Here is a 26,710-nt window from a genome sequence, read left to right on the forward strand (position 1 = left end):
TGACATATATATATGTGTGTGTGTGTATATATATATATGTCTCTATCAATAGTTAGGGATTGGAATCAAGTTTGGGACATGACATGTGCAAGCGACTGCCAGGATGGTGGAAGGAGAAGCCGGAAGGACCTTTATCAAGCAATTTTATGTTCAATCAGAATCTTAACCCTCCCCCACACAAACCACCCCCTCCTCCCCCCCCCCCCCGCTCACACACACACACACACACACAATTAATTAAACTCTTCAGCAGTGACATCCAACCGGAACCATTCTCCCAGCCTCCTGTTGCGCCGCCGGAACCTTTATCCCCGCGGCCACCGGCCCTGGTGCCGACAGGGGAAGCTCGACGGGCGGACTGTTAATGGGCGCCGGACCGGAAACTTCCAGTCGGCGCTGACAACGGTGTGACATGTATTGATGGGTGTGTTGGGTGTGTGTCGCGCATATATATATATATATATATAGTGGAGGTGGGGGCGAGGAGATGAGTTCCTTTACAACACAAACACTGACGGGAAGTGGGCCGGAATGTTGTCGAGGCTGCGCTGCGAGAGGAATATCCGGTTCTGGGTACATGGAGGAGGCGGGTGAGGATCTGGGAGTGAAGGACAGAGCCTGGTGTGGGGGAGGGGAGGGAGGGAGTCTGGGGGTGGGTGGAGGAGGGAGGGAGGGAGTGAGTAGGGAGGGTGAAGGGGGAGTGAGTAGGGGGGGGGTGGAGGGAGAGGTTGTGGAGGAGGGAGGGAGAGGGAGTGAAGGGGGCTTGAGGGGGAGAGGGAGTGAGTAGGGGGGGGTTGGAGGAGGGAGAGGGAGTGAAGGGGGGTTGAGGGGGAGAAGGAGTGAAGAGGCGCTAAGGGGGAGAGAGCGAGGCAAGCGGGAGAGAGGAGGAGTGAAGGGGCTGGTGGGGGTGAGGAGAAGAGCCTGGAGTTATGCAGAGGAAAAATAATGCAAAGCATTGGGTGTAGTGAGACACCTGAACTAAATATCCAGGCTGATCTGTTATCAGCAGCTGCATTGGGGGCAGGGAATCTCCCCCCCCCCCCCACCCCCGCTATTAACCCTGCAAGCTAAAGCCCTAACAGTCCCAATCGTCTGCCCTTTCCTCATACCCTTTTGTAATATTTCTTCCCGGCCCCATCTGCCTTATTCCCTTCCGACACCCAACACAAAAATAAAAGAAATTACCTCAGAAATCCAAATCCACAACTACAAATCAATTAGGGGACATACTTAATCTTGTTTCCTTTTTATTGTTTTGAAGTCTCCTAGTTGCTGTTGAATTGGAAACATTCACAGGTTCATCTCAGATGGCATCTCGGTTGTCCAATTCCTACCCGATGGAAGTCAGATGGAACAGGAAAGAAGGTGGAGGTGCAACTTAACATTTTGAAAAAGGAGAGAACTGTTCCACATCCATGAACTCTCCTATCTAAAGGCTGAGAGCCAGGCACCCAGAACTGATCATGAACCTTGTGGTGGCCAAACTCCTGTGTATAATTGGAGTGTTTCTCCTGATGATGTTAGGCTCTCTGTTACCAGTTCGGTTGACTCAGGGAGATCGTGCCAAAGTGCACAGGTCCAGGAAACTGCTCTTACTGAGCAACTCATTTGGCTGTGGAATATTTTTAGCTATCTGCTTCAACACTCTGCTGCCAGGAGTAAGAGAAAAGGTAAGTTCTTTCCATGTAAGAGCAAATTCCCAGTGTAACTGATGTTTGAAGAGAGATTCTGGAGGAAGTTTTGTGATGAGTTTTGATTGTTTGCAAGGCAGAAGTCATGAACTAAAGCATAAGGATTTCTGGTAATAAGTCGATTAAAAATTAGGTGAACAGGCTTTACTTTGTTATTATAGAAGGCATTTTTGCATTTCATTGTATTTATAGGAATTTTGGAACAATTATTATTAAGCAGTAAGTGAGTGGTTTGTTTTGAATATAAGCCACAAGATCATATCCCAAATTCTAGAGATTACTTTTCTGACATTCAATATCTGGCTCCATTCTTGAAATGGTCAATTTGCACTGCAAGTCAGTTCTAAAGGTGCTGCTCATTCTCCAGTTCGTTGTCCCAAGGGCGATTGTTCATATATTCACCCAGCTAGTGAATGTTGGTAAGTTACTTGACCATACTGGGGGTAGGGGTGGTGGGGAGAATTATAAACTGAGCTCAGATCTGTTCTCACCTTACGACTGACTGCACACATGTACTTTCCAGTAGGAATCCCTGGCCAGTGATCAGAAATGGGAGCCCTGGCTAGTCAAGATGCTAAGGCTAATTGTAGCTCCCAAATTGTAGTAAAGCTGAGATCAGTTCACTTAGGAGAGACCTGAGCTACAGCAGATGGTGCCTTTACTCACCAGGCCATTGTCATGGAGGACATTTTATATCATCAGTTGCAGAATAAACAGCTCGACTGATGTACTGTTAATTGCCAACTAAGAAACTGTTGCCTTCTCCCTGGTGCAGGTTGAAGAGGTTTTTAAACTTGGAAGCATGTGGACTGACTATCCACTGGGTGAGACGACCATGCTGGTGGGGTTTTTCCTCACTGTCCTTATCGAGCAGATGATTCTAACGTTTAGGAAAGAGAAACCATCTTTCATTGCCTTGGAGACGTTCAACGCAGGGTCTGATGGTGGCAGTGACTCTGAGTGCGAGAGTTCCCTTATCTCCTTGGGCCAAGGCCAGGGTGAGGGGGAGTATGATCGCCGGCGTCCGGCTCGCGGGCCTGGCTTGACCCACTCTGAGATCTCCTGCACCACCACTTTCCGTTTAGTCTGCCTGGCATTGGCCTTGTCCACTCACTCCATGCTTGAGGGGCTGACTTTGGGGCTACAGGAGCAAGGAGCCAAAGTGCTGAACCTGTTTATCAGCGTGGCTATCCATGAGGTGCTTGCCGCTACATCCCTGGGACTGAGTGTTGCAAAAAGAGCCTTGCCAATGACTTGTGCCCTGAAACTGGCCTGGACTGTCAGCCTGATGATGCCAATAGGAGTTGGCATTGGGATGGGCATTCACAGTGCCCAGAACATCGGCGGCAGCATTGCATCACTCCTACTGCAAAGTCTTTCAGCGGGGGCCTTCCTGTTTGTTACGTTCTTTGAAATTCTGGGCAAAGAGTTGGAGGAGAAACATGACCGACTTCTGAAAGTGCTCTTTCTGATCCTGGGATACGGAATGATGGCAGGCCTCGCCTTTTTCAAGTGATGACTCTTTACCTTAAGATGCTGAGCGATCAGTCTCCACGTTACATGGCGTTTCCTCTTTCTGGTTAGGTTGTGAATCCATGACTTTTATTTCCCAAAGTATTGCTATTTTGTGTAATGAAATGTTGAGCAGGTTTGTTGTGTATCACAAGTTGTAATAGCTGCTGGGCTGGGTGTTAGCTGCTTGTATCTGCGTGTACAGAATTTAAGTTATTTCTGGGTTTGTGAAACTTTGGCACTGAATCCTTGTGTGATAGCTGTCTTCCAAAATGATATATTTTTTAAAAAAACATGATCCTTCAAAGACTCTTGCCAGCTCATTTTTTAACAAACTGTTTTTCGAGAATCACCGAAGCTAACTAATGTCCGATCAGTTTAATTTGCGATGTGTTTGAAGTATGTGCTTTCAGAATTTGTAACCTTCTGTCTGACACAAGGAGACAAGGCTTTTACTTACTGTAGGTACAGTCTATGTTTCAGAAGTCGGCAGTACCTTCTGGCTACAGATACACAACCCAGTGTTTTGCTGAATGAGATATTGCCGTTACATTGATTCCTCAGATCTACACTTCTGATCAATAAAAAGAAAAGCCATTTTATGTTTAAACAGAGGAGGAAGTATTGAAAGGAGGTGTGGAGGTGGAAGCCTTTGTTTCTTAATGCCACTTAAACCAATTTTTTTTTTAAAAAAATTACAGCAACATTAATAATAGTAATAATAATCCTTGCATTTAACATAGCGTCTTCTCACGTCAGGAGGATGTCTCAAAGGATGCCTGTGTATTTATTTGTAGGTAAAGTATCTATCATTCTTAAGTATACACAGTTGGAAAATTGCTACCTTCAGGGAATCCAGTTTGTAATCTAGTTGTGCAATTTTGATAAAAAAAATGTGTTTGTATCTTTCGAGGTGACAGTGCTTTCATAACCAAGTGGAGGTCATCTGGGCTGCTGCGTGATGGATTTGGGACTGAGTCTTTGCCGATGGAGTACATTGCACTGGTGTTTCATTGTTTAACCGGCAGCATGCCATATGTCTGCATCCTGTTCTATAGATAGTATTTCTGTGCTGAGTGTCAATACATCACAGGCTAGCGACGTTTAACTGTCTGGGACTTATTTGGGGGAATTTTTGCTCTCAGGACAGAACAGAACTGCAGTTGTTTAATTTGCTTGATGTGGAGTAGAGGGTGGGTTGGATTAGCAGCATTGTCAATATTGCTGGCTCATAAGACCTGATGGACTTACAATCAACTAGCTTGTCTCCAGAACTTATTTCTCAGCTATGCTTGAATTGCGTTTTAAAGAGAAAATGTTTTGGGTTTTTTTGGTTCTGTTTCTCCACATAACATCCTTGGCTGTGAGACGATTGTGCTCAGGCCTGTGTCATCCTCATTTATTTTCCCCCCTAATTATTTCTCTTTGTCATGACTGAGCGAACTTTCAGTTTTTTCTTTCTCTTGCCTGGCTTTTCACTGTGCGTGCGTGCTAAAAGGCTTCCATTGACGTCACGTGTTCTCTGAATTAGCAGTGATCGTTCAGTCTGTTACTCAGAATGTTTTCCTCTTTCTCCGTCCTGTACCCTCCGCCGTACTCTCCCAGGGTTCCTAATAATCATTCTCTGGGACGCTACCCTGCATGAGAGGCACTATATAAATGCAAGTTGTTGTTGAGTTATATCACTGGAGGTCAGGGTGCTAATTATTTGGGCTCTAGTGATTTGAGAGGCTTTTTCACTGGGATTCACCCAGGCTGAGACGCAAACGTGAGAAATTGTGTTTTGTCCTGCCTAAATCGTGTTCTGCTTCCCAGTGAGCCGAATTTGTGAGAGCCTGTAACCGTCTGACACAAGGAGACGTGAACAGACTTTAGATGATTTTTTTCCTCTTAATTCTTTCCACCCTGAAGATGTTTTGATTGCTTTTTTCCTGCTATGGGACACGATTCCCTTATCATCGATTACGGGAGGAGGGAAGCTTCATAACTAAACCCAATCCTGTCTTTGTCGAATGTCCAAACACACACATATGTTCCAACAAAAGATCCATTGATACTGATCAAGAACTGGAACCCTTTGTGATTTCTCCCTCTTTAAACCCAGCCCGCTGAGCATTTCTGGTCTGTTGCTTTGGACTGCTTTTCGGGCAGTTCTTCTGTTCGCTTGGTCATTGGGGAGCTTCAACATGTTATTTAAGGAGCTTTTTGCAGTTATATGCTGGCACAGTCAGATCGGGAATGCTGAATTACAAAAGATCAGCAGAACATTGAAGCGAGTTTGCGAACGGGGCTGATGATGCAGCAAAGATTCTGTGGACGAAGCAGTCAGATCATCTCGCTGGGTCCTGCGCTCTGCAGTGGGGAAAGTAGAGCATTGTTACTGACTATTATTTAGCCAACAGGAACCATGGTGTGTATTACAAATAAAATATATTTTTTGTATCAGGCAATCTTTTACATGTATTCATTTGGGGAACTGTGTACATCATGGCTGGGAGCAGCCAGCACATCAGATATCTGTCCTTTCCTCAGGAATATCTTGCTGAGTTACTTTCAGACCAATCACAGACTGATTATAACTGTTAAGATAATTAAACGTGTGTGGTGTGTGTGTGCCATTGTTTTCATGGCAGATAATGGTCCATCGCTATGTTCAGTGACGCATCTTCCATGACACGGATGGAGTGAGGACGTTACTGGGATCAGACATTGTTACACTCGACTCATTTGCAATTGAAATAAAAAATTAATTGTAGAAAAAGAAATTGGGGAAGCAGGACTTTGTGAAATCCTGAAAGTCAAAGGTATGATATCTTGGAACTCCACCTCATGTAGGTTTTTATATGCCTATAAAGTCTTCATTCTGAACAGCCATCTGCAGAAGCATGCCCTCGATCAATTAAGCCATCAGGCTTTTCTGTTTAAAGAAAAATAGCAGTTACATGAAGTAGAAATGGTCGACAATAATTCTGTGAATATTGAAGGAGCTTGTGTGAAAATGAGCATCAGGATTGTAATTTATGAGCGAGCTTATTGTCAGATTCGCATAAATTCTTGCCGCAACATAATTGACCTTTTACATCCTTACTCAGAACTAAAGCCGTGAAATTACGCTTCAGTTTTCCACTGCTGATTGAAAGCTGATCAATTGTTTTAAAGTGATGGGCAGCTCACAATTAACTCTTGGGATCCACTAATTGCCAACTGTATTTAGCAGCTGCAGATGTTAATTGTGTTTGAGAGCGTGAAACGTTGTACCCTAGGTTCCACACAGGAATCTCAGGGGGATGCGCTTGTCTGTTTTTTTCTCTAAGTCCATATGATATGATTCACAATTCCAAAATTTGTATAATACCGCACTCGGTGTCTATGTTTCCACACAGAAAATGAGTGCTAGAGTGAGATACCAGAAGACCTGTGACTGCTAAGGATGAAAGGTTGGAGGGAAGAGGGAAATGCATACTGTGGTGTCACAAGAGATACAGGACATATATTTGGGCTAAGGATATATGATGAGCTGAAGCCAAGTGCCTCCCTGAAGGAAGGGAGCCACCTCAATATAAAATAATTAGTTCACAGTTAAAGAGCGCAGCTGCTGTAAGATATAACGATAAAAGCACATAACGTCAAGTATGTCTCTGTCCGAAGGGAGTCGTTTCAATATAAAAATAATTAGTTCACACACCTAAAGAGCACAAAAGCTACCAGGAACCATATAATACTAGGAGCTTCCCCATTGCCATGTCAAATAATTAGGTCATTTGTGAAGAACACAAACTCTTGTCAGGAGGAACAATGAAGCACTATAAATCTACAACACAGTAGGAGGCCATTTGACCCATTGTAGTAAGTGTTGGTCTTTCGACCTTCCATGAAATCCATTAAATTATAGTTCAAGCACAGGTTAGCAATTGGTTTAGAAGCAATAGGTCCTGCTTGTAACGCCACAACTGTTGGTGATACTAGCCTATGTCAAGGCAGATGAATATTATGAGGAATATAAATGGCATTCAGGAAGATGTAGACCAGCAAACAGATGGGACAATGAGTGAGTTCTGGGCATTGTAGATGAATGCAATGTGATGAACATTGAACAAGAAGCTGTGTGAGGTGCCCATTAGCAGGAGGAGGAGTAGTTATTGATCGATCATTAAAAGTTTCCACTAATTATGAAATTGCTGTTGTCCGACTGATTAAAATACCAGGTTACATTGTGAATGTATTTGATTAAAAGTCAAAATAAGTCTCTGACCTTGTGTAGATCTCTTGGGAGACCACATTTAGAAATGTTGTATGCAGGTGTGGGCACCTGACCTTCAAAGGGATTTTGAAGCATTGGAGAGGTGGTAGAATGATCAAGAGGGAATGATTCTGAGGAATAGGTCCTAATCACAAGGAGGGGCTCACAGAGCGAGACTTATTCTCACTTGAAAAAAGATTGATTGGGGAGGAGGGAGGGGGCTTCATTCAGGCCTTTATTGAGACATCTTGACATGATAAGGCACTGTATCAAGTGCAAGGATTAATCTTATTATTTATTCGATTCATAAACTATAGAAACTTCCAGCCCGCTCCTGAAAGATCTGTCATTCTATATTGTTATCCGCTTTCCCCACTCCCTCAATTGTGTTCTGTCATTTGCCATTGTATATTTAGGCTGTCAACCTCTCTTTCCCCTCACCCCCATTGGTTATATGCCAACTTGTAACTCGAGGAATCTCTCATTCTATACATAATCCACCAATCCCTCCATTAGATTGCAGCACCACAACACAGTGATTACTTGTCTTAATAATAATAATAATCCTTGCATTAGATATAGCTTCTCATCATGTCATTGAGATGTCTCAAAGTGCTTCACAGGATATACTGTAAAGACTGTATATTTTGTGGACGAAACACTACAGCCAATTGCACACAGGAGTGTCCCACAAACAGTCGTGGATTGAGCGACCAAATTCTTATCATCATCATTATTATTATTATTATTATTTTCCATTCATCTTTCGTTCATGGTTTCCATTCATCCTATTCGCGGTTAGATTTTGGAAATATTACGAGTGATGCATTGGGTGGTGGTGGGTGGGTGGGAGAAGGAGGAGGAGAGAGAGAGAAGGGGGGAGGAGGCTTTGAATGAAAGAGAATGTTAGAGGCTTGTCTCTCACAGTCCCTTCCTTCCCAGAGCCGTGTTCACAGCACCATGCTCTAATCTTGTCAGCCAGTCCCACAAAAGCAGGTAAGTGATGGGTGTGTTGGGGGAGAGACAGAGAAAGGGAAACCTTTTGGCTTGGAGCAAACGGTGCAAGAGGACCATTCGTGTGGTGGGGGGAGAGATAGAGAGAGAGAGACACACACACACACACACACAGATAGATAGAGAGAAAACGGTGCATTTATATCCAGATGTGTCCGCCCAGTAATGTAAAAATATCAGCACTCCACTGTTCAATGTGAGAAAGAACAATTTCGCCATCACTTCAATTAGGGAAAGGGAATATCTTGCAATCGATGTCACCCACTCCCAGAGGTTGGGTTACATTACATTACACTGGAAAAAGGGGGTGGGGGGGGGGGGGGTTGGGTTAGGGTGGGGAGAGAGATTGATTTGCAAAGATCTGTTGAGATATTTGTCAGTGAGGTTAGGAGGAGGTTTTGGGGGGGAAATGTGCTGAGCTCAGGAGCTGTCCTTGATGCTAAAGCAATGCTCCACTCGACTAGATCTTAAAAGCAGCCAAACACAACCCAACAACAGCCCAGAGATAAACGGGGGTGCGAGGAGGAGGAGGAGGAGAGAGAGAGAGAGGGAGGGGGAGAGGAGAGGGGGAAAAAAAGGTACCATGCAATGCAAACGCGCTGTGCATTCTTATGTCATTGAAGCCGGAGTCGCTATTCCTCAGTGTGCAAACGAGATGTGAAATAGTAGTAAAACCCACTGTCCAATCGCGAACACAAGCTGATCAGGAACAGACGTGGGGGGGGGGACAAGGATTTATTTAAGCCTTTCTGAGAGCGATCTGGTAGGTAAGGAGGGAAGCTTGGGGGGTTGTAAGAGAGAGAGAGTGTGTGTGTGTGTTGGAGAAGCACCAGGCGAGGAGATGAAAGGCGATTTAACGTCAAATAATTGAATGTGAATTTTTTTTTAATTCAACATAAAAAAAACACACACAAGAGACAAAGGCAGTGGTGGGGAAGACCAGACTATCCGTTTGGGTGCATGTGAGCGTGAACAGTGAGTATGATGAGGTGGGTGTGAGTGTGTCAAACGTTTAGGTGCAAAGGTAAGGATTAGTGTGTGTAAAACTGTGGGCGAGTGTGTCAGTCGGTGAAACAGAGCGTGTGGAGTGTGCAACTGACAGATAAATAAATGTCTGCGCATTCAGAGGGGGGTGGGGGAGTAGGGGGATATTTTTTTGAATAGAAGCTGTCTCTGTGAGAGACCAAACCATTTATCTTTCCTGTCGGATTGTGGTCGTGGCTGGAAAGTTTTTGCTGAGCGAGCAGTGACGAGGTAATCATTCAGACCCAGTCTGTCAACCTTGAAATAATACACATATTTATATATATATACATATATATAATATACATATATGTGTGTACTGTATACCGTGTATATGTATTATACTAAATATATATACAATTATATATTATATAATGTACATTCTATATGATGTTTAATATATATGTGTTGTCTATATACAGTTATAAGTATATATACGCAAACATATAGTATTTATATGTGTATATAGAAAGGTTTTTTTTTAATTGATATATATGTATTCTGGGAAATTGCAATACGGATGAGATGGGACGTTTTGGAGGATATGTCATGTGTGTGTGTGTGTTTTTTACCCGTTTAAGGTATTAAAAAAAAAGCTCCCTTTCTGGAAGAGTATTATTTTTTGCACGATATTTGAACCCTTCTTGCGTTTGGATCGCAAATAAAACGTTTCCCAAATAATGAATGCGCCGAAGATTTCTATGGCTGTGTTGTTTTTTTTTAGCGAATCCTCCCCAAAATGCGAGCGGTATCTGGAGTTACTAACTGAGCAATTCGGATGGGAAAACGTGACTGATTTAATCTGTGGTTTGCAGCGACTCCGAATACAGTATTGAGTGTGTAACTCACATGATGTGGTGGAGGAAATGTGAAGAGATTTCACAAAGGGAAAGAATAATCGTTTGAACGTGTTTCTTTTTGGGCTTTAGATTGGTCACTCAATTTGGCGTAGGTAGAAGCCTCTTGTATTCACATAATATTTGTGTTTCTAAAAAAAAAAGGCATTGCACATTTGCACGTATAATGTTATGCGGAGGGTTAAAGCTTTTCATCGTTGCAGACGTGACTCGAAAGTTCAGGCATGGTATTGCAATGCTTCTTGCAATGGCTTTGCATGCAAAAATCTGACCAAGTGCAAGTCACCTTAGGAAAGGAGAAAGGAATTCGTAGGTGGGGATGCGAGGAATTCTCAGCTTGGTTTGGATACTCTTCAGCATGGCGATGGGTTTCAGCAGGTGTCAGACCCCCACCAAAAAGAAAAAGGACAGGAAAAGGGGGGAAATGAAACCTTTACAATCCACCTTCATTTCTAAAGTATTCGCAACTTAATCTGACAATAACCTTCCGAGAAAGTCCACAAATGAATCACTTTGCAGAGTGAAACAGATGAGTATTTTCAAACTTCCAATCGTTAGCCCTAACTTTGAAGGGTTGCATTAGAAATACCATCAGGAAGTGCCCTCTTCCCCCACTCCCACCTGCCCAATGTCAATGTAATTTGGGGAGGTTAAGTTAATGATATAACTCACTCAAGCACCAGCATCTCATGTGGTCTGAAACAAACACACAGAATTTTAAACTTTTAACTGATGATGATACTTTAAAACTAGAGAATTGGGTTTTACAGTGTTTGTGATTCCTAACTTTGATATCAATTGTCAGAGAGAGATGGTCATAATAAAACTGTAAGTATTACTTCAGGGATGAATTTCAGTTCAGTTATTAACTAAATACCCATTCATCATTGCGCTTGTGAGAGAATAGAAAATGGCAACGTGGAATTCAAATAATAAAAATAATCTTTACATTTGGCTTAGAGCCTTTCCTGTTAGGAGGATGTCTCACCGATATTACTGTAAAGTGTAGTGACTGTGTTTTGTTGGCTTGCGCTGTATCTTTACACTGGCCAGGAGGGATAGAAATTTAAATGTTTAATTGATGATGATACTTCAAAGCTAGAGAATTGGGTTTTACAATGTCTGTGATTCCTAACTTTGATATCAATTATCAGAGAGAGATGGGCATACTAAAATTAACAATCCTTGCATTTGATACATTGCCTTATCACATCAAAATCTCTCAAAGCATTTTACAGAGTTTTCTGTAAAGTGTAGTGACTGTTTATTTGTGGGCAAACGCAGCAGCCAATTTGTACATAGGAATGTTCTACAGACTGCCAGAAATTAATAATCAATTGTGTATCTGGGGATTGTTGGCCAGGAACCCAAAGAGAAACTCCTTTTTCTTTTCAAATAGTCTGCCCCGGGATCCTTAACATCCACCTGAATAGATAGATGGGACCTTGGTTTAACATTTATTCAAAGGATGGCACCTCCTTTGCATTGGAGTGAAGCCTAGACTATGAGCTCAAAGTCCCAGCATGGGGCTTGAACCCATACCTTTCTGACTCGGAAGAGACTGCTACCAACTGAGCCAGGCTTATACTTGGGAAGCTATTTCTATTTTCCCTTGAAGTATTGTTAATGACAGTGCAAGCTGTTGACTCACACGTGTGCCACTGCTGATAACAGGTGAGTGAGGTGGTACACTAATAGACATTTTTTGCTGCAGTCTGTTGTTTGATAGCATCTGTTTTCTGAAGCTAAAGCCCAGTTGCATTATTGAATGTTCTGATACATAGGACACATGGATCTGTGGCCCAGCACAACTCTATTTCTTCAGGAAAGGGAGAAGAGAGAAATCGGCAAATTACTGTAAATTTAGTTGATCAGAAGTTCTGCTGATAGTTTGGGATATTAATAGACTGTCCAATAGAGAAGTGTCAGATCAGAATGTCAGCAAATCGGATATTTCTGGCTTGCATGCCAAAAAAAACTCAAGTTGACATCTCTCTCTTGCCTGTAGTGGCAAATAGCCTGTTTGCTAATGGCTTCTATCTGTTAATCAGCCAAAGATGGCCCAGATTGCATATCAGCTGCTTTTAACTTTGTGCCATTAATGGATGGTCAGGTTATTGGAAAAGTGATTCAACAGCTGTGGCCGTTCCAAATCGTTTTGTGTGAATGTGATCACCGATGCGTTCTGCTGCTAGGCTCTTATTATTCTACTGTTTATTTGTAGGTAAAGAAGAGCTGAGAAAATGCCTGAACAGAGCAATGATTACAATGTGGTGGTGTTTGGGGCTGGGGGTGTTGGGAAAAGCTCCCTGGTGCTACGTTTTGTCAAAGGGACATTTCACGAGACCTACATTCCCACCATCGAAGACACCTACAGGCAGGTGATCAGCTGTGACAAGAGTGTCTGCACCCTTCAGATCACTGACACCACTGGCTCCCATCAGTTTCCAGCCATGCAGCGCCTGTCTATCTCTAAAGGCCATGCCTTTATCTTGGTCTATTCTATCTGCAGTAGGCAATCTCTGGAGGAGCTGAAACCCATCTACCAGCAGATCCTCCAGATCAAAGGCAGTATTGACAATATCCCGGTCATGTTGGTGGGAAACAAGTGTGATGAAACAGTCAAGGAAGTGGATTCAAAGGAAGGGGAGGCTCTGGCCAAGGAGTGGAAATGCGCCTTCATGGAGACTTCGGCCAAGTTGAACCACAATGTCAAGGAGCTCTTCCAGGAGCTGCTGAACTTGGAAAAGCACCGGTCAATGAGCCTGAACATCGGTGGCAAAAAATCCAAGCAGCAGAAGAGAACCGAGAAGTTGAAGGGAAAATGTAACCTGATGTAGATCAGTCTCCAGTGGAGTAGCTTCGCTCAGTAAGGCTATGAAACTGACTGTGTGGAAGCAACACCAGGCTCTTCCTTCTCTGATCCTACTCCTCCATCCCCTGTCAGCCTGCCTGAGAGAGATCTATACCACACGATTTAATTGGTTTTACGCATTGCACTTTCTCGTTATTTACCGTTATGGCAATAAAATTCTTCAAAGCTCAGCACATATAGAAACAATAGTCAGAGACAAAAGTAATTGACTCAGTCCCAAGAAGATGCATGTTATCTGGTCTATATTGGTATTATACCTCCCTCTTCTCTGTGACCATAAACTTCTGAACACCCATTCTCCCACCCACCCCTCCCCCTTGTCTCCTTGCACATGCCAGAATGTTGGCGACAAGGAAAAATGCTAGTAGTTAGGATTAATTCACGTATATTTGGCCTTCCCCCATGTTCCCTTCATCATAATGTCCATTTCCTAAATGTGTTAGCTTTTTAAATGTTGCCGTTGTAAAAAGGACATTCCTAGTAATATCATTAGTGTACGTGGCTTCCAATTGAAGTTTCCTACCTGTATCTCTGTAAATAATCAATCTACTCACCACTTATATAAACCTTTGTTACTGTGATAATGGGATGTCCCCATGCCAGGATAGGTGGGGACATTGAAACTAGAAGCACAAAGACTTTGAGTAGTTGGGCACAAGGAAACTTTGCACCTTGGGCCTGTGTAAAACGTGGTGCAAATGCCTAAACAGGGGACAAGGAGGCATTCCCCATTTCCCCATGCAATCAGTAATATACACTGTATTTGGTTTGACTTCCACCTCCGATCCTCCCACCCTGCCTCTCTCCCCCCCCTCTCCCCGCATCCCTCCCTAGAACTTTATATACAGAACAAAAACACTTGTCTGCTCAGGGTCTAAGCTGGGGGGGAGGGGGGAGTGTGCTCTTAGTGCAGGTCAAGGTTATCAAACAGGTTACTGTCCATTGCACAATTTGGTTGAGTTATAAAGAAGGATTGAAAGTTTGCAGGAGGAGCATTGGACTGGGGGTGAGATGTAAAAAAACAGATGTAGCATTAATGTTGTGTCAATTGTGTTTTTTTTTAAATGAGACTGTTCACTGTAAGATATGGATATCCTCATCACTACCAACCTGTGCTGAGGAAGAGCCAAATTGGAGTGCAAGAGAACAGCTGGACTTTGGCATCTTAAGCTGTGGTCCGTTGTGGCAAGGCTGGCTCTTCTGGTAAACGTCGCTGACTCTTCAGCATCTTAAGCAATACTAACAGCTGACTCAGGATGTCCAGATGTCTGATTACGTTCCACACAAGGTGATCTTATAACCAATCCTATTGGGGTTCATGTTGAATGACGATTGCATCCATCATTGACTTTCCTTTTCGGATATGTGGAGGAAAACCAGTTTGATCTTGTCTTGCATCTGATGCCAGTTGTCGGGTTGCCTCTTGAGAATTGTGCCCACAAAGTGAGGCCATGTGAAGCCATCTTCTGAATCGGAAGGATTTCTCACTCTCCACAAGTCAACAAAGTGATCAGAGTGTATAATTCAAGGTCATTTTCGATGAGTCGTCAAATAATGGCCATTGTGAACTGCGGTTTGTTGAGATCGCCCCAAACGCACCATAAAAATCTCGGAATAGTCCATTTCTCTAAAAGTTTAGGCTCAGTCAGCCGAGATCTAGATTTGGAAATCTTCCTTCCAGAATTCGGTTACCAGAATCGAACATGACTTACTTCCTAATTTCAATATTAGCTTCCTGGTTCCTCCAAAATCTTTATGATTCACTGCCTGTTCTTCGTAGGGCCTCACTACTGTCTCCATCTTGTTAGGAGTAGAACTTCAATGCTCAGCTGCCTGGCTTCTGTCATCCGCTTGCTAAAGGGTGAATACCCACCCCCTTTCCCTCCAACACCTCCTTGTTAAATACGTCCACAGAATCCGTCTATTAAATATACCCGCAACGCTCCCCTGTTGGGTAACCACTGGACAGTGTGAGAGAATTCACACAAGTCTTCAGTCCGAGTGAACAAGGCGTCTTGTTGCAGTCTGAAAGACAATGGTAGTGGTGTCCACAAGGATTGAACAAAACATCGTCAGACACTGTAAGCCTCGATCAGAGCCGCTGAACAGCTGCATGTGGAATTGGAATGCCAGAGAGAAATTCACAGAGCATCCCCATGTGTGAAGTATACCCATTTCCATCGAGGTTAACACATCAACTCAGCCCTGTACAGGACACCTTTCAATCATGAAGTGTATTAACTCCAGCATGACGAGGATACTCAAGGTACCGCCTGCTCCCTCCGAGAAGCTAGAATTACACATGATAATATTTTTATGAAATTTAAGATTTATTGTAGAACATAGTCTTCCTCCGACACATGAACTGGTGCCATGTCTCCTCTGAACTATGTCCTGCTGAATAGTTTTCTAATAAAATGAGGGAAATGTATCATGTTGGTGCTGGTGCGTTGTGTGGGCAACAAACAGTTAAACAGCACTCTACACTTGAGAGGTACAGGAATTAAACAGAACACGGACTGAACCAGTGACAATGTCATTGTAATCAACATGACTGCCTGTGGTTTGTATGCTGTATACTGGTACACAACAGTGCGCATTAGCACCTGTCTGAGGTTTGCATTACATGCGCACGACCTCTAGCCAGACCGACACTCAGGCAAGCAAACCCTACTGTTGAAAAGATAAGCTACATTGAAAGATCAGATAAATTAGGTTTCATCAGCCTTCAAATCAGATGCCTCAGATGGAGCCTTGAAAAGAGATTTCTCAGAAGGCACCTCATAGAAATATGTATACAAATGCTAAATGAGGTTGAGAAATAAACTCAAAATAATAAAATAATACTTAAAAATAAAGTAGGATGAGAGGGCTGAGGTTCGGGTGGTGAAGAGAAAGTTCAGGACAGTCCGGAAGTATTTCTTTACGTAAAAGGTGATTAACAACTGAAATGGGATAGCGGGAAGACTAGCAGGCTGGCCTCATTTAAGAAACAGCTTGATGTAATGTATTAACAATAATAATATTTAATAATGTAATAGTCGCAGTATTGGAAAAATTGTAGAGTTGGTATTATAGAAGGATAAAGTCAAACGGGCCAGAGAGCCTTCTTTATCTGATCTCTTGTGATGTACAAAAGGTACACTGATGCACGCTGTGCATGTCCCACACTGCTGAGGGCAGTGGTGTGTAATCCAGAGGCCATTGAGTACTTTACTGGTCCAGATGGTCTCAGGTTCAATCCCAGGTCTGGGAGTTTCTGACCTCACCCAAGTCAACATTTGGGAACTGCAATTAGCCTCGGCAAACTCAGTGCTGGGAGGAGAAAAATCGACCAATACACCACGAGTGATCCCTGTCACCGCTCTCCCTCCCCACCCTACTGTAAAGTATTTGTGTGGGTATGTTAACACTGCAGAAAATAAGATTCCAAATTGAGATTGAATTTAAGAATTTTCCACCACTCTGCAGGACCTTAAATTTTGAGGAAAAAGTGCCCATACAACAACTTGCATTTATATAGTGCACTTTACACAGGATAGCATCTCGGAGTGCTTCATGCTAAAGTATGTGGAATTTCAGGCCACTCAATAGTAATAAATGCTGTGTATCGGACAAGACCAGTCTATCTGGCCATAACAAGCTAAGTGGGCGGACAAGAAAGGAGCCTGCGGCTTTAAGACTTCTGTGATAGACTGAAAAAAAATTCACTGGGCTCTGATTAATTATTCCGTTGATAGATCAGATGGGATTCAATCAGCTACTCCCACACACCCACACCCACACACACAACACACACATTCAACACAGAATCACAATCAAGAATGCTTTCTGAAAAGGCCGGGGCAGAACAGAGTGCAATCCAGCATGCAGTAGAGTGCTCCACACATGGCGAATGATGATGGTGTGTTTGCTGTAACCTTATTGAGGTGCAGTGTGATGGAACAAGCTGAAGAAATGCCCACGCAGCCATTTACTCTCATCTTCCCCCTCCCTGCTGCTGCTTTCTTTATGCTGATGTTGGTTTGCCTGTGACGGCTTCTAACAAATGGGAAGCGATGTAAGATCTCAGTGGCAGGAGATTATAAATTGTGAATTCTCCTTCAGGGGGTTTGGGACTATTGTAAATGCGTCATCGGTGGGTTGCTGTAGCAACCATTTGCACCTTTGGTATTTTAAGCTCTGTGCTCTAGCCTTCGGAGGGCACTGGAAAAGGACAGGGCTAGAATGCATAATGGGATAGGAGTTTTTCTCATCTTATCAACTGCAATTCTCTCCGTCCGCTCTCCGCCGACCCCTTTCACAAGCCACGGTTCCTCATCAGGCAAAGTTCACCGGCACAGGAGCGCTTCACCAGTTCTTAAAGGAACCGGCACAGCCAATACACGTTTTGCAGGACAGCTGGACAAGCACAAAAGTCCAGTAATGTCACCGCATCGCCATACGTGCTCGATACTACATGTTTATTATTTTATATTCAATAAAATGTCTATCTTTCAGAAACAGTATGTTTTTCGATCTCTTCCCATTGACTGGTTCAACGGTTCAGTCTTTGGGTTTATTCCGTGTTTTATTTGCCGAAGATCAGGCAGAGTAGTAAATGTAGTTGAAGTTGAAGGAGGTCTTTATCTTTCTCTCGCACATGCACACACATACATAGATACACACACACGTTCGAGTTCACTCACTAGTCTCACTCACTATCGTGCTTTCGCTCTCTTATTCTCTCTCACTGTCTCACTTTCTTTCTTGTGAAGACAAGTCAGAATGTTTACCAGTCAGTGGTGAGAAATATCCTTAGAGACCCCAAAGCACTGAGCTCCTACATCCCAAACTGACAAAATTAACTCAGCTAGTCAGTATTTCCTAGCCGCAGGATGTATTTTCAAATGATCAGGAATCCCAGATGAGCCTTAGGAATCCAATGGGAATATAAGAAAGATGGATTCCTCTGAACACTATCACTATAGGTGAGGCCACTTTGTGCCTAAATGGTAACAAAGCATCACCCAGTGGCTTGAGGAGGCTTCACATCACCTGATATTTGACAAATGGAGGCTGTTTCGGGAGTGGGCTATGCTGTGGGTTCAACATGCTCTCTGTGGCAGAAGGATGCACGAGGACAGTCTTCGGTGCAGATTAGAACTAGTTTGATTTATCCTTCATTTTATCCTCTCCTTAAAGCATTTGACTCCCTATCGTTTTCCTTCTATTGAGGTGTCGTCCCACAGGTGTTGCTATGGTGCCTCTTCCAAGTTCCAGCCTTAACAATGAGCATTGGTTCCCAAAGTTTGTTATTTCCCAATGGTATTCATTAACAAGGATTCCAAGTTGTGCAAATGGGGATTCCTTTCCTATAAATGGAAGTACTATACATCACATCAACCCCAGGCACCTCCACTCCAACGCAATCTGCTTCCACAGTAGCGTTCCAAGTGATTCTTTATTAAGGAAATCCGTTAAGAAACACCACAAATTAGACCCCAAATGAGGCCACTAATGAATTGTCCTATTTCATGCCACTGCAAGATCTTTTTGGAGCCCCAAAAAAAAGAACGGCATTGATGTGACAGAACGAAAACAACCATTTTCTTAGGCTGGGTAATTATTGTCAGGATGAATTAACTAATTACAGACATGGCTGCATCACCACAGACTGGGCTGAGATAAAGATACTGGGAATTAAAAGAATCTACTGACTTCCAAACCACTGCAAGCTAATAAGCAAGGCTACAATGAAAGAACCAAGTTTAGGGAAATTTTAATTAGCCGGGGTACCTGCTCCTCATCCCTATCCAGAGACACTCTTATAGAAACTGTGCTTATATGGTCATTGGGTGATGCTGTGATTTCTTCTCCCACCTCCCACATCAGACTCAATCCACGCTCACTGTCAAAGTTCACCCACAAAGAATAGCTACTTGGATGAGGGACAAGACGGTGCCTAGAGCACTGTACAGCCTCCGCATTGTTACCATCTTTGCAACTCCATCTAACAGTCCTTAGCCTCGTCACCTTCCTTGCCTTCTTCAACACCCATCTCAAGATCTTTCTCTTCGACTGTGCTTTCGGTTGTCCTCCTACACCACCCACCCAGCCCTCCTGATCCCAACCCCCAGCTCGGATCCACATCCTTGACTGTACAGTGCTTTGAAACGCCCAACGTGAAAGGCACTATACAAATGTAATTTGTTGTTGTTATCTAACAAAAAAAAGTGGTTCTACTTGTGGTGGTGTTTGGAGGAATGCATCTCCATTATATTCTTATTGGATTGCTAGGACTCATCTAGGATTCCATCCCATGGCACATCTGGGTTCCCTGTTCATCTATACCTCAGCCCAAGTCAGCTCGACGTGGGAGAGACTTGTAATACATTACAATACAATATTACATTTGTATAGCGTCTTTCACATCGGGAGGACGTCCCAAGGCGCTGGACAGTCAAGGATTTCGAAATTGTAAATCTATTTAACTTTGCTTTCACGTTCTCTGACTTGACAGTGAATGTGAGTGTGTGTTGGGGGTGGTGGGGGTCATATTCCTGGACCTTAACTGACAAAAGACCAAACTCTTCAGATAATCATTAACCTCCTCCAGTGGACATGTTGATTGGGCTACACATGAGGTCACATAAAAACTAGCAGCTACATTAATCCCCCTGTGGTCTCTCACTACACAACCATCTGCTGCCTTCCTCATTGGCATTCCGATGGCATTTAGTCAGTCACGCTCTGGCATTGCTTCTTATGCAATCGCCTATGGGATCTTATCACCTTCCCCACCTGGGCCAGAGTGCCATACCTGTCCCCGCATATGCCAAACCAGAGGGCAAATGTCCTGTGGCGAACAAATAGTGTAACAGCAACAGAACACAGAGCTCACAAGCCAGCGGACCATATTTGCTTCTGATTTCAGCACATCGGAAATTTGAAGGCAGTCAATGCAGTGAAATGTTCCATTGATGGGAAAGGATGAATGAAAGAAAGAGAAGGGAGGGAGGAAGGGAAAGGGGGAGAAAGGGAGGGAGGGAAAGAGGGAGGGAGAAAACAGGAAAAGAACAGCGAGAAGCACATTGATAGATAAAAACACATCTCAAATCAAGTTAGCTCATTCAGGCTGGGTGAATAGATACAGAGAGAGAGAAAAAGAGTGAGTGTGTGTATGTGGTGGGCAGATGGGGGAGTGGGGGGGGGGGGTAGGTGATGTACAAAGCTAGCCTCAGCTGTCAGAACTGCTTCTTTTTCCCCTTGGGTTCTTCCTGCGTTGAAGGGCTGGCACTGAGCCAAGAGGCTCAACACACCAAAAGAGAATGGAAATCGACAAGAGTGTTCCTGTGTTGGGTTCTGAAAAGATTGCAGCACACGCACACACATTCCCTCTGCATCACCACAGATCCAAGCTGCTGTGAACTCCTTATTTTGTGTGAACTGTTTAATTACCCCAATTCCCATTTTTCTCTTGACGCAGTGCTCCCCTTTGCTGGGATAGTTACTGATTATATCTCCTTTTTTCCTTTTCTTCCTCTCATTTCCTCTTTCTCTCTCTCTTCCCACCCTCCCTCCCTTCCCCAAAACTCTAAGCTTCTTTCTCTGTCCCCTGGAGCCTGCAAGTATGTGCGTCACTTTCACAGCCTGAAACATCCAGTTTTTCAGCACAGGAGGAGATTATTCGACCCTTGGTGTTTTTGGCACTGCTGCCTGTATTATCACCCTTTGTTTTTGATTGCACTTTCTCCATATGCCTTCCTGTCGGTTCTTACAAAAGCAAATGAGATAGATTTCTTTCAGATAATAATATCTTGGGATAAAGTATATAGTTTGGAATAAGACATGTGCACGCAACTGCCAGAATGCCGAAAGGCAAATTTGTCTTTATTCATCAAGCAATTCTTATCTTCTTAAGCAGAGAGGTATTGGATAGTGAGTCTCCAACAATAGGATAGGAGCTGAGCACACCTCATTCAAACCGAGACAAAAACACATGATGAAAACTAGTCTTAACAATAACAACAAAATTACATTTACACAGCGCCTTTCATGTCGGGAAGATGTCCCAAGGCACTGGACAGTCAAGAGTTTTGGACCCGAGCTGGGGTTCGGGATCGGGGAGGATGGAGGGCGGGGGGATGGGGTGGGGAAGGAGGGTGATCGAAAGCACGGTTGAAGAGGAGGGTCTTGAAACTGGTTTTGAAGGAGGCAAGGGAGGGGGTGATGCAGAGGGACTGCGGGATGGAGGTCCAGTGGGTGAGGGCAGAGTGGCAGAAGGCTCACCTGCCAACAGTGGCAAGCGAGGCAGGAGACGTGAAGCAGGCCGGAGCCCGCTGAGCGGAGGGAGCGAGCAGGATGGTAGGGGGTTAGGAGGTCGCAGAGGTTGCAAGTGGGAGCAAGACCATGGAGGGCTTTGAAGGTGAGGACCAGTCTTAGTCCTTTATGTTGATGTTTTTATTAAGTCACCTTTGTCACCCATCTTATTAGAATTTCATTGGTTTTCACTCTACCTGTAAGATCCCTACACCTGCTAGTCTTTGTATATCTAGAGTTAGGATCAGTGTTATTGATTCTTTCCCCTTTCTCTCCTCTGCTAGGACAGGGACTCTAGACTCCAACCATTAGGCAACCAGACATTATGGTAGCCAGACAGTAAATGCCAGAGGGAATTCAGTCTGCTCCTCACCTAACATTCTCTCTCACAAACACACACACTTTGCAGCAGGGGAGATGGGAGAGGGGACTGGGTAGCAATCAAAATGGAACTAAATGGATTGCTCTTTCAAACAGCTAGCACAGGCAAGATGGTCTGAAGCGACTTCTTCCTGCTGTGCTGTGAATTTCTATGGTTCGATGTACTTTCTGAATAAATCAATTTATAAATTAAATTATAAATGAATAAACATGCTAAAGTATTTCTTCACTGTTAATGGCTCTGCTATAACTGACCCTGACATCACACGAACTTCCTCCCCTCCTCAAACCATACTTGCTGTGACTCCAATGGGGAAGCGGGTATAAACCTCTTGCTTGTGCAGTGTCCTGTGTTTGATTGACGGAACCCTTCAATATGAGGTGACATCAAAACTTAACAAGGGATAGAGTCCCAATGGTTCGAGCAACTGAAAAGGTAAATCATGCAAATTTAATTCCAGATATTGTACAACAATAGGGAAATCTTGTTTTCACCTTGTTCTTAAAACCGTGACATTGGGGGGGACAGCAGGGGACTGGAAGCGTCTATCTCATAGAGACATACAAGTGTGCAGGGGATGAATGAGGACATGTGTGAATTATTCATCACTCTGGGATCAATGTGTGAAGAAATTCCATCTTATCTCCCACAGCCAGGAGCTCCCTCCACCTGTGGAGCAGCGAGTGGCTTGTAAACCTCTCCCGAGCAAAGCAGCTTTGATACTGGAATGAGACCAACTTACACTTTGACACAGCATCGCTCAGATAACAAGGCACTGCTGCACCACAGGAATTATTGCAGTAGAAAATGTCACATTGCTCTTTGAAGCACTTTATAGCACTCTTTGTTGTGTTGTCTTCACCCACAAAAACACACAGTCATTACACTTTATGGTATATCCCGTGAGGCGCTTTGAGACGTCTTAAAGACATGTTAAGGGGCTGTATCAAATGCAAGGATTATTATTATGATTGTGAGTAGCAAGACGCCTCTACATCCGTGTACTCTGTTTGAATCCAATTTCCCATCTCCAGGCCAATACTTCCAACTCATCCAAATTTACACACAAGTAAGTGGTTAATTGTCTCATGGTTGTTTGTGTGCATGAATGGGGTGGGGGTGGGGGGGGGGGGTGGATTTAGGCATTATAGCAAGGTAGCTGCTGTATTTATCTACATAACAAGCGACAGCACTTCAATGTGAATCGCTACGTGAAGCATTGTGAGAGAAGAGGAGGAGGAGGTGCTGGATTATTTGTGTATATCTTAAAAGTAAAAAAGGACTTTGCAGCAAAAGATCACAGTGAAGTGGAACCCTGTCAATCACAGCACAACACTGGCTCGACTCCATCATTAGCTTATAGCTGTCTGCACAAACTGTCAGCACAAGACGGCTGTGATTAGTAAGCAGTTGGATTCATATTCTCATTTGGATATTTCTCTTGTCCTTTATGTATTGAGACCCAATGTGAAGAGCCAAGGTCTCGGCTTAACATGCTACCGAGATTCAAGCAATCAGTCAAGATCTCTGCTCATGTTCTAAGTCCAGGGACCTCCCAACTGGTGCATGTAGATTTCTAGGATATCTCTCAACTGAGTTGGGGCGAAATGGTTGCTTGATTCATCGTTGCATGACCTTTGATCTTGAGTAACATCTGAGTGGGAGTCATCAATTAGTGCAGAGCCTGAAACCACCACAAAGAAGTGCTCTTTGGAGGCAGGAAAGCAGCTGGGATCCCCTCACTTGACTTCCAAATAGGATGGTGGGAGATGGACAAACCACAAATAATAATCCTTACATTTATATAGCACCCATAAAATTGTTTCACAGGTAATTGCCGTGAGATACAGTGACTCTGTATTTGTAGGAAAAATGCAGCAACCAATTCATGCAAGGATTACCAATCCCTTAATGAAATCTAACCTGGAAACTCACAGCAAATCAATTGGCGTTAGAAGGTAAGAGAATGTGATGGTTACCTGTGTTCTTGCGAAAAGTCACAACCAAAGTGTTGACATATCATTTCTCTCAGGCTCTGACCTACTTGCTACAATGCCTCCAGAATTGTTCTAATTGTTTCAAATTCAAAGCAATATTTGGCTTTACTTTTCTTCGTAGGGAATGAATTTGTGATGGAACTAAAACTGACCTTTCCGACGAAAAACGGGAGCACAGTTTTTAGTCTCGTGGAAGCGATATTTAAATGTGTCTATATTGACTCAGTCAAATCCTTGTTAGTTAAACAGACGAGGGACACGTGATTAACATTCGTGGCAGTCTGCAGCTTCATAATTCACCCTGATGAAAAAAGGAATTGCCACTTTCAGATTAATTAGTTTAAGAGGCTGCTCTCCATTCACAGGCTCTGAGGTTTAAGCTCATTAACCTTTTGTGGAGATCCTTAAATAACAGCAAAGAGCCTGGATTAAACAGTACTTGTCTCCTTCCCCCACCCCCCCCCCCACCCGCGCCCCCACCTCCTGTCAAAAAAGTGTGCCAAGTGCATTCAGTGGCTCTTGTATGTAGGAAGATCACAATACTCTTTAATAATAATTCTTGCATTTGGTGTAGCGGCTAAAATGTCCCAAACATTTTTTTGGCTTGGTTCAGCTGGGTGTGACACCCAAATACCCATCCCCACGCTTAAGAACCTCCACTGGGAATTCAACATATGTACGGTTTATGTTTTTCTGATGTGCAGTCCCTCCTCAGAAGAGGCACTCTCGGATATAATCAAGGAATCCAGCTGGACTCTATCGTTAGATTTTAGAGCATTCAATATCTGCTGTGTGAAACTGGCTGGCGCGTCTCGCCTAAAAAATACACAGTCACTAAACTTTACAGTATATTCTGGGAAGCACTTTGAGATGTCTCAAAGTCGCTATATCAAATGCGAGGATTATTTATTTTATTATTACAGCGTTTCACATCGGGTGGCCAGAGCTGGCGAGTTGAATAACAAATCATCAAGTCCTCAAAATAATTTTGGTAGGCTTTACATTATCGCCTGCCAAATTGTTTAAAGCGTTTTAATTTTTTACGTGAGAGGTTTAGGTAATTTTGTCCCCCACACATCAGCCTTTGGTGCTGCTGTGTTGCTGCCTTTTCATAACCTTACTATGTGACATTAACTGTCGTGACATCAGCACTGCAGAGTTATCAAAGAAACATTAATTTACCCTTGCTACCTGGGAAAGTTTTACACTCAAGGTACATTAAATACCGCCTGATTATAACGAGACGCTGTGTATGTGTTTAAAAATCCACCTTGGATCAACATTGACTAATTCTGTTCCGTTCCCTGGTGAATCGTCACTGTTATACTGCACTACAGCACAGCTCTCCTTGGAGTGGGCTATAAATTGTAGCATCATTTCACAGTTCTGGCCGTCTGGCTTGTCTGGAATTTTATTAACACTTGGCCAATTGCCTTTTATTTTAAAAATGGTTGATTAATATCTGCTGTCTGGTGATTTACGGTAGTGTGAATGGGTTTGGACTGAAATAGACCAATGTAGCCACTGAAATCATTTCTGCACACAGCAAGGATAAAATGAAATACCTCAAGGTGAAATGAGACAACACATAAATCTCCTCTTTTTGTTTTAATTCCCTTATCGATAGTCTCAATATGACGGATCACTGTCCCTTATTTTTACTTTTGGAAGATTGCATTAGTGTCCTTTGTACAGCTCATTGTGAAGCCCTGCTGGTGATATCAATACTTTCTCTAATAGGAACCCTCTCTTTGCCTTTGAAGTATTTATCTGTATTCATGGCTGGTTCTCAATTTCAGGTTTTCATTTACCTTTCACTTCTCCCCCTCCCTCATGCTAGCATTGACTGTTTTACATTTGTGTGCAAAAATAAAAGTCATTATACTTGACAATAATAACTGTAAAAGGCTTTTGAGATGTTTCGACTGTTAAGGTCATATAGAAACACAGCTCCTCTTTTCTTCTCATGGCAGTACCTCCAGGATACAAAACAGGGAGACACAATGTTAAAATTAGAGCTAAGAAGTGAGATCAAACATTTTTTCTTAAGATAGAGGTTGTCAAAAGCAGATTACAGAGAGGATCGATTGGGTATTCGAAAGGGAAATAGATTTTTAGGAAGTAAGGTATGGAGAAAAGGAGTTGAAACTGGATTGAAATATCTACCATGATCCAATAAACTGCTGTACAACAACAAGAAGAACAAATAACATTTATGTTGGATACTCATTGAGACAATAAGGACCAATTGACTAGGACCAATGGAAGGGAAACAGGAGGTAGAAAAGCAGCAAGCAGGGAGAGGGCTTTTAGTGAGATTCTTTGATTTTGTAACTTGTGAGTTGAAATAAAAGAGTGTTCTACATGTTGTTTGAAGAGAACATAACAATTTGTATACCACCTTTCATGACAGGATGACATCCCAAGGCACTGGACAGTCAAGGATTTGCACTTGGGCTGGGGTGTTCGGATCAGGAGGGGATAGAGGGCAGGGAGGGTAGGGGTAGGAGGGAGTGACTGAATGGCCTCCTATTCCTCTGCCCAAGTGGCCATTCTTAACGTTTCGACCTCTGAACTTACAAGTTTCATGCGATTCTGTTTATTTCAAGAATGCAGGATTAGGGACTTGGTGCACGCTGTCCTTTAATGTGTGAGCAGCTGCCTGTAAGTGACCCTGGAGTGCACACTTCAGCGAGGATATGTGATGGATGCAGTGGAAAATCAGCGCTTAGAAACCAGAAACCCCTCAGGGGACTGAAATGAGAAGAGGAACCCAGAAAAGAATGTTGACAGAGGAAAGAACAGAAGGGAGTGCTGG

General features: G+C 43.4%; 2 protein-coding genes across 9 annotated transcripts; both read left to right on the forward strand.

Annotated features, from left to right (window-relative positions):
• The first annotated feature begins 334 nt into the window (after window positions 1–334).
• On the forward strand, window positions 335–3,505 carry slc39a1 (solute carrier family 39 member 1). Of its 3 annotated transcripts, none has more exons than XM_007898761.2 (3): window positions 335–433; window positions 1,262–1,670; window positions 2,467–3,505. In XM_007898761.2, the coding sequence occupies exons 2-3, from the start codon at window positions 1,464–1,466 to the stop codon at window positions 3,205–3,207; spliced, it is 948 nt and encodes a 315-aa protein (XP_007896952.1). In that variant the 5' UTR covers window positions 335–433; window positions 1,262–1,463; the 3' UTR covers window positions 3,208–3,505. The 3 variants fall into 3 exon arrangements, with proteins under 3 accessions (XP_007896952.1, XP_007896953.1, XP_007896954.1); XM_007898762.2 differs by having other exon boundaries at window positions 335–424; XM_007898763.2 differs by lacking the exon at window positions 335–433 and adding an exon at window positions 450–590.
• A 4,817-nt stretch (window positions 3,506–8,322) lies between these two features.
• Window positions 8,323–15,643, forward strand: LOC103181957 (GTP-binding protein Di-Ras2). 6 transcript variants are annotated; one of them, XM_042342885.1, is made up of 3 exons: window positions 8,323–8,439; window positions 8,922–9,220; window positions 12,562–15,643. In XM_042342885.1, exon 3 carries the CDS (start codon window positions 12,581–12,583, stop codon window positions 13,175–13,177), a length of 597 nt encoding a protein of 198 aa, XP_042198819.1. In that variant the 5' UTR covers window positions 8,323–8,439; window positions 8,922–9,220; window positions 12,562–12,580; the 3' UTR covers window positions 13,178–15,643. The 6 variants fall into 6 exon arrangements, with proteins under 6 accessions (XP_042198819.1, XP_042198820.1, XP_007896961.1 ...); XM_042342886.1 differs by having other exon boundaries at window positions 9,081–9,220; XM_007898770.2 differs by lacking the exon at window positions 8,922–9,220.
• The last annotated feature ends 11,067 nt before the right edge of the window (window positions 15,644–26,710 follow it).

The sequence above is a fragment of the Callorhinchus milii genome, unplaced genomic scaffold (assembly GCF_018977255.1).
Source record: "Callorhinchus milii isolate IMCB2004 unplaced genomic scaffold, IMCB_Cmil_1.0 Scaffold21, whole genome shotgun sequence".
NCBI lineage: Eukaryota > Metazoa > Chordata > Chondrichthyes > Chimaeriformes > Callorhinchidae > Callorhinchus > Callorhinchus milii.

Excerpts from the sequence above, each read along its gene's own strand:
- slc39a1 (XM_007898761.2), top strand. The coding sequence starts at position 1,464 with ATGAACCTTGTGGTGGCCAAACTCCTGTGTATAATTGGAGTGTTTCTC. Across the intron at positions 1,671-2,466 it reads TGCCAGGAGTAAGAGAAAAG|GTTGAAGAGGTTTTTAAACT; the intron begins GTAAGTTCTTTC and ends TCCCTGGTGCAG.
- LOC103181957 (XM_042342885.1), top strand. The coding sequence starts at position 12,581 with ATGCCTGAACAGAGCAATGATTACAATGTGGTGGTGTTTGGGGCTGGG.